General features: G+C 34.0%; 1 protein-coding gene and 1 long non-coding RNA gene across 2 annotated transcripts; one reads left to right on the plus strand and one right to left on the minus strand.

Annotated features, from left to right (window-relative positions):
* Positions 1 to 3,037: 3,037 nt before the first annotated feature.
* Positions 3,038 to 8,490, plus strand: LOC144553571 (plasma membrane fusion protein). The gene is made up of 9 exons (XM_078301796.1): positions 3,038 to 3,327; positions 3,559 to 3,746; positions 4,054 to 4,235; positions 5,369 to 5,653; positions 6,320 to 6,378; positions 6,465 to 6,501; positions 6,596 to 6,667; positions 7,209 to 7,533; positions 7,914 to 8,490. Exons 1-9 carry the CDS (start codon positions 3,222 to 3,224, stop codon positions 8,286 to 8,288), a joined length of 1,629 nt encoding a protein of 542 aa, XP_078157922.1. The 5' UTR covers positions 3,038 to 3,221; the 3' UTR covers positions 8,289 to 8,490.
* Positions 3,223 to 3,606, minus strand: LOC144553572 (uncharacterized). Its single transcript, XR_013511394.1, has 2 exons — positions 3,505 to 3,606; positions 3,223 to 3,356 (listed from the first exon to the last, which is right to left on the minus strand). It is a non-coding gene; the product is annotated as an uncharacterized LOC144553572 (long non-coding RNA).
* Positions 8,491 to 9,210: the final 720 nt, after the last annotated feature.

The raw sequence follows: 9,210 nt of genomic DNA on the forward strand, positions 1-9,210 counted from the left end.
CCTGATTCTTGCTTGCATATGTAAGATTAGGAGAATGTACGGTGTTATAACCAACAATGTTATTTTCTTTGGAATGGCATGCACTGCTGGTATTGATTACCAATGCAAGCCTTAGATAAGATGCAGAAACAATAATGTATCTGGCTGATTTTGATGGGAAGATCAGTGTCTCCTAAAATTAAGCACCAATATTGGAACATTCAAGCCCACAAATAATGCAATCCACTGTGCTAAACTGCACCAATACTAATCGAATTTACAATGAATTTTCTAGACGTTGGGAAATTTGAATGTACAAGAAGAAAAGTTCGTGAACTTATTTTGAAAAGGCTGAGTTCTAGCCCATAATGTCTCCAATTTATGCTTTGAGGCAGCCTCGGCCTCCAGCCCAGACTACTTAATGGGCCGTACGAGAAACTTTAATGACAGGCCCAATAAATGTTAGGGTTTTGCTCTTGTTCTATCTTTAGCCCCAATTCCCAAAGGAGGCGTGGCAGGCTGGCAGCTAGCCTAGCTTTACCATTTCCTTTCACACAATTCACTGAGCAGGAAAAAAGCGTCAAAATAGCCGTTGCGCTTATGGCACGCGTCGGTCGAAGACCAACATGAACGCTTTTTGAATCCTTTGCTTGGAAAAATCCAAAGTCCAAAGAGGCGTAGAGTAGACAGAATAAAGCACTCCCAACAAACATGGGTCCCACTACCAACGAGGCCTCAGCATGTGTTCATTCATTCCATAATTGACAATTTAAACTTTGTTTAATGTAGTTGTGCTAAGAGAGGTTACTACTGTGTCCCATAATTTCTCTTCAGCGGCATCTCCGCCGAAAAATTGGTTATGGCATACCAATTTCTTTGACAAAATAAAAATAAATAATAATCACCATCGTTTTGATGCTTCAATATGCTCCACATAGACTACATTCTTTATCTCCATTTTCAAAGTCCGAACAGTTAATTCGAACCGTTCAACATGATCTTCACAATAAAATATGCTTAGAGACCAAATTTTATATTTTTTAGAATTTTTTTTACTATTTTTTAAGATAGACACAAAATAATTTTTTTTTTAAATTCTGGACCATCTGATAAAATTATATTGTACCTATGAATCGACTGTTCGAACTTTGAAAATGGCGATAAAATACATGAAGCATATTGGAGCACCAAAATGATGGTGCATTTGAACCCTCCTCTAATAAAAATCAGGTTGTGTTCTTTGTCATTTTTTTATGAAACTATTCAAAATTACTTTTATTTTTTAATATTCCGCAAAAATTACCTCACTCAAGTCCATTATATAATACTATATATTAATACCACTGTCAAACATGATTTAACATATTGATATATTGATGGGTCATGATTTAACTTATTAAACTCATTCACATACTTAATATATAATATAATATATAAAAAAAAGCACGATGAGCTGTGATTTTCAAAATGCGGTAGCCGCTTTTTTATTTATAAAAGAATATAGAGCTTTTGTAAATATATAAGAAGCTAATATATACATGTGCATCAGATGCTAGCATATTTTATGGCGTTCATTTTAGCTTTAACATTTTTTTTCTAAAGGAAGTTCTGATGCCTTGTGCTAAAAAGAAGACTTTTTTTTTTTTTATATAGTGATGCACTTTAAGATCACTTAATTTTGTCTTCAATAATATACGAATAAATATCTTTATCATTATCATTATCTTTCTTTGTGATAATGGACAACTCTAAATTGAACGCATGGGTCCGGAGCTGCATAAGGTTCCTCTTTTTTCATTGGCGGTGGATGCTTCAAGCTTCCACATGTCCCTAATTAATCATACTAATTTAAGCCTAATTACACTTCATTATTGCGCAAGTCAAATTTACCTAAATGCCCTTCAATGCCATTGATTAATTCCTTAAATTAAGAGACAACGGCGCAACCAATTTTTGTTATTCTTTGGATTTTTTAACATTGTAATATCTGTGTTAATTATTTGAATTGAATAATTATTTTTTAATTTTATTGGTTTCGATATTCATACTTATTTTTCTAATTATTTAGCAAAAATAAAATATATATTGTTCTCATGTATTTCTATGGGCCGAAATCTATTGACAACTAGTTAACAATTTTAACATTTTTTTTTCATTTCAAATAAAATAATTTTAAAAATAGAAAGGTCAAAACTTAAATCAAATTCAATCAATTTTCATGTATATAATATGTAAATTAATTTCTAATTGTTGAATTTTCAAATTACGGTTATCAAAATTGTCATATGAATTGGTTATCGATGAATCCTTGTTACTTTTCTATTTGATCTATTATTAGTGTCTCATGAAGGGAATTCTTACCTTCTAGTTTAAAATAGAGACTACTTTATTAATATGCATAGTGATGCATATGATAAGTTCGAACTTCAAAAACAATTTGATGAGATTAAAAGTTCATGATACAAGTTCAAATATTTCTCTTGTAGTTCCTGAATAATTTTCATAAAATTCGTATAAGTTAATAAAAAAGAAAAAAGAAAAAAGAAATGTTGATTGTTTGATGTATTAGTAGACCCATCCAATGTTTATGGAAACCATGACATAAATCTGTCATAATCTGTAGGTCAGCATAAGATCAAAATCAAAATTAAATAAAAAGATCATCTTCAGATTTTTATATTATATTAACAATTAAATAGAATACAAAAGGCTAAAAATTGATTTAATGACTCGCAATTCACAAGATTATGACACATTTATAAAATTAATGTAGACTTCTTATGTACGTGGCAGATAGAATAGAAGCAACCACATTCTACAAGTTATGGCCACCTATTAAAAAAAAAAAAAAAATCGTGAGGGTATTAGTGTCCATTTCCTGAACAAATCCAGGATAATATTTGGGAAGGGAGTGGGACGCTGCGACCCAAATTGAAGATAGTACTGTATACATCATCCCTGCAGTACCTTCAATAACAACTTCCCAGCCGACTGCCCGACTCACAAATCATTTCGGTGTCTATCGCTTTAAGAGTCGTGCCAGATTAAAACGAACCATACATATCTCATTCGACACAGTAGGGTACTGCATTGCATTGAACTCACCTGCTACCATCCTACCTGGTTTAGTGCCACGTTTGTTACTTCGCTTCTGTTCAGAGTAAGAGGTACACCACCAGTACCCGATTAACCAAATCTCTGAGAGAGAGAGAGAGAGAGAGAGAGAGAGGGTTTTCAAGAAAATGGCATTGCCTCTTTCACTGACGCTATGTTCGTTTCTTCTCCTCATAGCTCCTCCAGTAATTCTGTCGCATGTTTCTCTCGAGCCGCAGAAGAAATTTCAATCAGGTTCCTCTTATTTCGTCAAAATTATTAACCTTAGATGTTTTACTTTTAATTTGTTTGAGATACCTCTAGGAGCTTTGCAGCGAGTATCCATTTATTTTGTTGAAATTTTAGTGGGTTTTGGTTCTAATTTCAAATGGACTGAAATTTGCCCATACCCTTTTGCTTAATGCCCCAAACCTTGTCTAGATTTTTGGGTATGTGAAAATGACATTGTTGGTTCTAATTCTGAAGGGGAGAAGGTTTTTGGTGGGTTGGTGAACTGGAGAAGATCAGTTGCTGAAACACCGCCAGTCGGTGATGTACCTGTAGAAAACAGCTCTTTTGTACTTGCTGAGCAAAGGACTCACAGGAGAGACCCTCTTGATGGATATAAGAAATATAATGGCGGTTGGAATATTAGTGATGAGCATTACTGGGCTGTAAGTTCTCCTAATATTTTTTTCTTAATGTCTAATTTTTATCTTCAGAATGTATTGCTACAGCTATTAGCTTGATTACTGTATTCTGATTTTTTTAATTGCACAACCATTAATTTTGTGAGACAGTGTTCTGTTCAAAATTTGAGAGAACAAATTGTAAAATTCTTTCAAATTACAACTGGTTGGGACAAAACCCGCCTAAATCCTACCTATTTATACTCAATGCTATATACTAAATCATATTACCTGACCTATTATATGACTTCATTGAATTTCCTGTTTTCTTTTCTTGATTTCTTTTATACAGTCGGTGGGATTTACTGCAGCTCCACTGTTTGCGATTGCACTTGCATGGTTCTTGGGATTTGGGTTGTCATTATTTATGATCTGTATATGCCATTGCTGTTGCCCCAAGAGGAGTTATTCCTATTCCCGCATAGCTTATGCACTCTCCTTGATCCTTCTCATGCTATTCACTCTTGCTGCCATGTAATATTTCTCTTCGAGCTAATTATGTCTCTTAATCATAGAAAATTAGTTAGATTTGGTTTGTGGCTAACCCAAAGGGGGCTTAGTTGAGTCAGTAAACATGACTAAATTTTATTATTTTTTAATGCTACTAGCTGTTTTTCAACTTGATAGCTCACTGACATCTTGACTATTATAGTCAGTTTGTCATTGTAGAATAATATAATTCGTAGAGCCAACTAAACCATTTACCTTATTCTTGTATGTATACCCCTTTAAAATATAATCCATGGTTTTCCTCATTAATGGTTAAAACTGCTCCTGCTCCCGCCCTCATTATTTTTCTCAAAATGGGGGAGATAAGTAGTAGTTTGGAAATCCTTTTAAGAAAATAAGAAAGAAGGGTCACTAGTGATATTGCATCTTGTAAGGGCATGAAAGAAATTTAATTTTAGAGGGGTGTGTACATGATATTTCGAACTATTATAAGGATTGAAGACATTTTCCCTAAATAATGTTTGGAATTGATTCTTTAACACAAATTACTATACTAGACAATTACTACAGTATATTATTCTTTGTTTTAAAGTTTTTAAAATGCTTTTTAATTTGATATGTTTCACACAAAACCAATAGTGATGCAGAATTCTTAAAATGTCTCTAATTGTTAAAAGATGAACAGAGATCTCAACAAAAGTAAAAGATCAAATCTAAAAGTGCAAAATAATTTAATTACAAAAACAATTATTGGGTTTTAATAAGTGCATCACCAGCCCAATTCTGATATATTTGTTTTATGTTAATACAAATATCACTTCCAAATTGGTACTCATTTTTACTTTTCCTGGACGTATTTAATTGTCAACACATTTATTCCCGTTTTCTATACTAATTTGCCCCATTGATTCCAGTTTTTGTCTTGTAACACTTATCCTGGACCAAAATTTGTTCTAATGCCCTAATTTTGTTTTGAAGTAATTGAGCCTTTCTCCTTATTTCATGAATTTAAATGTGAACTAAGAGTAGCTAAATATTAGTTAGTACAAAATATTATTGAAAAAAATCAAGGTTAATAAATCACTGAATTCCTGATAATAATGATCATTTCCCTTAGATCACTATTCAAGCATAATTAACATTTCCATTTCTATCAGAATCGGATGTGTGGTGCTGTACACCGGCCAGGGAAAATTCCATCAAAGCACCACAACTACTCTAGATTATGTGGTGAGCCAGTCCAACTACACGGTGGAAAATTTGAGAAACTTCTCTGACAGCCTCGCGGCAGCCAAGAAAGTCGATGTCGATCAGGTTATTCTTCCAACAGATGTCATGAACCAGATTGATACAGCTCAGACAAAATTGAACTCATCAGCCAACAACCTCGAGAGTCGTACGCTTGATAATTCCAGAAAAATCAAGAAAGTCCTCAATGATGTGTATGTTTTCAAATTTCTTTTTATGTTGGTCTCTTTGTAATACATGCAATGTTTATCTTATAGAGTTATTTACATTGCCACAACTTTGCTCCCAACTCTAGTGGGTTTTTAGGAGTAAATATTTTAACAAAGCAGTTTTTTATTCATGCAGTGCACGAGTCATATGCAGTGCTGTTTTGACTCTATTGTCCATGCGCTGCAAGAATTAGAAACTGCTCTGTCAAAATTTTCACCCGTTTTTAGCTATGGATCCTGCGTTGACTAAATAAAGCCTGGTAGATCTAAAAGTTGTTTTCTAGGGTTATATAACTAGAAACTAGTAATGTTTATTTGGTTGAGGATGTGTGACAAAAAAAAAAAATTCAACGTCGATGTGCTACCCAATTTCTTGACTTAACTTTTGCTGTTAATTACATTGTGTAAATACAAAAAAAAGAAAAAAGATTGGTATTATTTGCAAGAGGTGTAGATTATTGAATAAATTGCAAAGGACCTTTATTATTTCAGTGAACTGAAGAGTGTTTAATTTACTGCTCAAGCCCCTTGGGTTTCATTTCCCCTTATTTTTCAGGAGATTGGCATTGATACCTTTATTATTTCAGTGAACTGAAGAGTGTTTAATTTACTGCTCAAGCCCCTTGGGTTTCATTTCCCCTTATTTTTCAGGAGATTGGCATTGATCGTTATTGCGGCAGTCATGCTTTTTCTAGCATTTGTTGGATTCTGTAAGTGCTGACGTTCATATAAGGTATATAACTACCATTATTGTCCTTCATATGAGAATCTAAATTTTGTTTCTTTTATATTCTAGGTTTTTCGATTTTTGGGTGGCAGTCTGTTGTCTCAATGTAAGTGTCAGCCCTGTTTTCTCTTAATTATCTACCAGTGAATTGGTTGTGAGCACAGATATTAATTATTTTCTCCCTACGTCAAACTTTGTAGTCTGGTTGTTGTTGGATGGATTCTTGTGACCGGGACATTTATACTTTGTGGCATATTTCTTCTTCTACACAAGTAAGTAGGATTTATGGTTCCAGCTCTGGTTAATTCTGGTTTTTATTTTCTCAAAAATATAATCGCCTCTTAATTTTATCAAGATGATATTTTATCAATAGTGTTTATACTTTGTATGAAACGCATGCTGATCTATTAGGTACAATTTAATAAAAAATGGCAGAATTTCTCATGTTTTGCAAGCTGCACTAAAACCTGTTTGGAGCATTGTTAAAACTGAGATGACACCCAAGAAGCATATTGAATTTCCGTTTCATTTAGTATTTGGACATTTGAGCCCAAATTAAGTCAAAGCCCAAAGGTATTGGGCATGGAGGCTACATGGTCCAACAAATTTTAGAAAATAAGCAGTTATTAGCTTGGTTCGTCTTAATGAAACAATTACTCTAACATTAATTTCCCAAAAAAATATTTGGTATTAGCTCTAGATATGAGAAAATGGCCAGTATTCATCTAATGCATTTTATTTCTGATATGTAATTGAGAACAAAAATGCTTAATGCAAGTTAAATTCAGACATTTGTATGTTTACATGTGTTAGTGTGGTGGAAGACACTTGTGTCGCCATGGATGATTGGGCCACGCATCCTCACTTGCACTCAGCTCTAGACGACATTTTGCCATGTGTTGATGTGGCAACCGCAAACGACTCCTTCTATAAAGGCCGTGAGGTCACATCTCAGTTGGTCAACCTAGTCAACCAGGTCATTTCAAATGTGTCAAATCTAAACATACCAGCAAACCCAACTCCATTGTACTTTAATCAATCAGGGCCGTTGATGCCACTGCTTTGCAATCCCTACAATGCTGATCTCTCTAACCGTAGTTGCAGTGCTGGAGAGGTCGACTTAAGTAATGCAACTCAGGTATACTAATATGCAGCTCTTGTAAATTGCAAAAATAAACTCTTCAAAAGTTCCATTGCACAAGTCATAAATAAGCTCCACAACAATTCCTATATTAATATTTGCACTTAATACAGTCATATACAGTAAAAGACCTTTATCAAAAGGTGTGGTCTTGCAACCCAAATAGGCCATGCAAACTTACAATTAATGCAAAAAAACCTACAATTGAGCGTTGCATTTTATGTCCATTACTGGCCAGATGCTGCTACTAGTTACACTACTAGACGTTTCATTAGATTTTGTTAACTTACAAATTAATATAATATTATTAGTAATGCCAGTAGAAATAGCAGCATTGCAGTTAATGGTACAAGCTAAAAATCAAGATTAATTTTCAGGTATGGAAGGGGTATGAGTGTGAAACGAAAGTTGTATCTGGGCGAGAAATATGTAGCACCAGGGGCCGAGTCACTCCTAAAATCTACAACCAAATGGTTGCTGCTGTCAATATAAGCGAAGGTCTGTACCAGTATGGACCCTTCCTGAACCAGCTAGAAGATTGCACCTTTGTTCGTGACACCTTTACCTCTATTCACTCCAACAATTGCCCCGGATTGAATAAGTACAGTAAATGGGTCTATATCGGGTTAGTCATGGTCTCTGCTGCTGTTATGCTGTCCCTTGTATTTTGGGTGGTTTATGCAAGGGAAAGGCGCCATAGGGTGTATAACAAGCAACGTCAGGGGACGTACCCGCAAGATAAGCCATCTTAGATGTTAGATAGAAAGTTTGCTCACGTCAAATTTTAGTTAGCTTCTAGTTTGATTCGAGTGTTATGACGGTGTGCATATTTGTTGAATTTGGAGGCATGTTAATTTATGATGTTATGTTTGGCAGCGTTTAAACTATACATGCTTAGTTGTGCATATTTGTGTTTTATTATGTCGAGCTACTTGTGATTTAGTTTGACGGAATCCTAAACCGTGTGTTTTTTATGTAGAACATCCAGAATTTAAAGCCAAGGATTTTTTTTTTTTTTGGTGTACGAACTCTATGATTTTAGTAAAAAATTCTATCGCTAGTATCTTTTTTTGGTATTGAAATAAATGAACGCTTCATGATTATTTTTAAGTGTACCGTTTGGTACTAGACTGACTTAACCAATGCTTCAATCCAGAGTCATGTGTAGTATGGGAGCTAATTAAAAAATTTTATGCTGAAAATAAGGGTAAATTTATAGTACCCAAGACATTATAGTTTAAATTATATAGAAAATTAGACATAAATTAAAAATAAATATTAAAAATGAGAGTCAAATGACCTCCTTTTATTCTTCTTCAATCCTTCCTCGGTAATATGATACCGTTTGTACCTGTCAACATGGTAGTCTGCATGGAGTTCAAATTCAGACATTCAGTGTAGTATTCTACCGTGTAGAATGAGATATTTATTGTCTTTTTTTTTTTCTTTTTTTTTTAACCTGGCACAAATCTTAAAGAAGATCCTTGCAGATGGCTGCTACCAAGAAACATCATATATATATTCTCTGCATAATATCTGCAATTAAAGCGCCTTCAGCTAGCGCCAATCTATCAGATCAGATATTAATAACTCCAACCAACTCATATCACAATTAAGATATTATAATCACTGTTCAAAGAAAAGGAAAGGAAACAAATCTTGGTTAACCAATTC

This window comes from Carex rostrata, chromosome 4 (assembly GCF_964058835.1).
Source record: "Carex rostrata chromosome 4, lpCarRost1.2, whole genome shotgun sequence".
In the NCBI taxonomy this organism is placed as follows: domain Eukaryota; kingdom Viridiplantae; phylum Streptophyta; class Magnoliopsida; order Poales; family Cyperaceae; genus Carex; species Carex rostrata.

Excerpts from the sequence above, each read along its gene's own strand:
- LOC144553571 (XM_078301796.1), top strand. The coding sequence starts at position 3,222 with ATGGCATTGCCTCTTTCACTGACGCTATGTTCGTTTCTTCTCCTCATA. Across the intron at positions 3,747-4,053 it reads GTGATGAGCATTACTGGGCT|TCGGTGGGATTTACTGCAGC; the intron begins GTAAGTTCTCCT and ends TCTTTTATACAG. Across the intron at positions 6,502-6,595 it reads TGGCAGTCTGTTGTCTCAAT|TCTGGTTGTTGTTGGATGGA; the intron begins GTAAGTGTCAGC and ends CAAACTTTGTAG.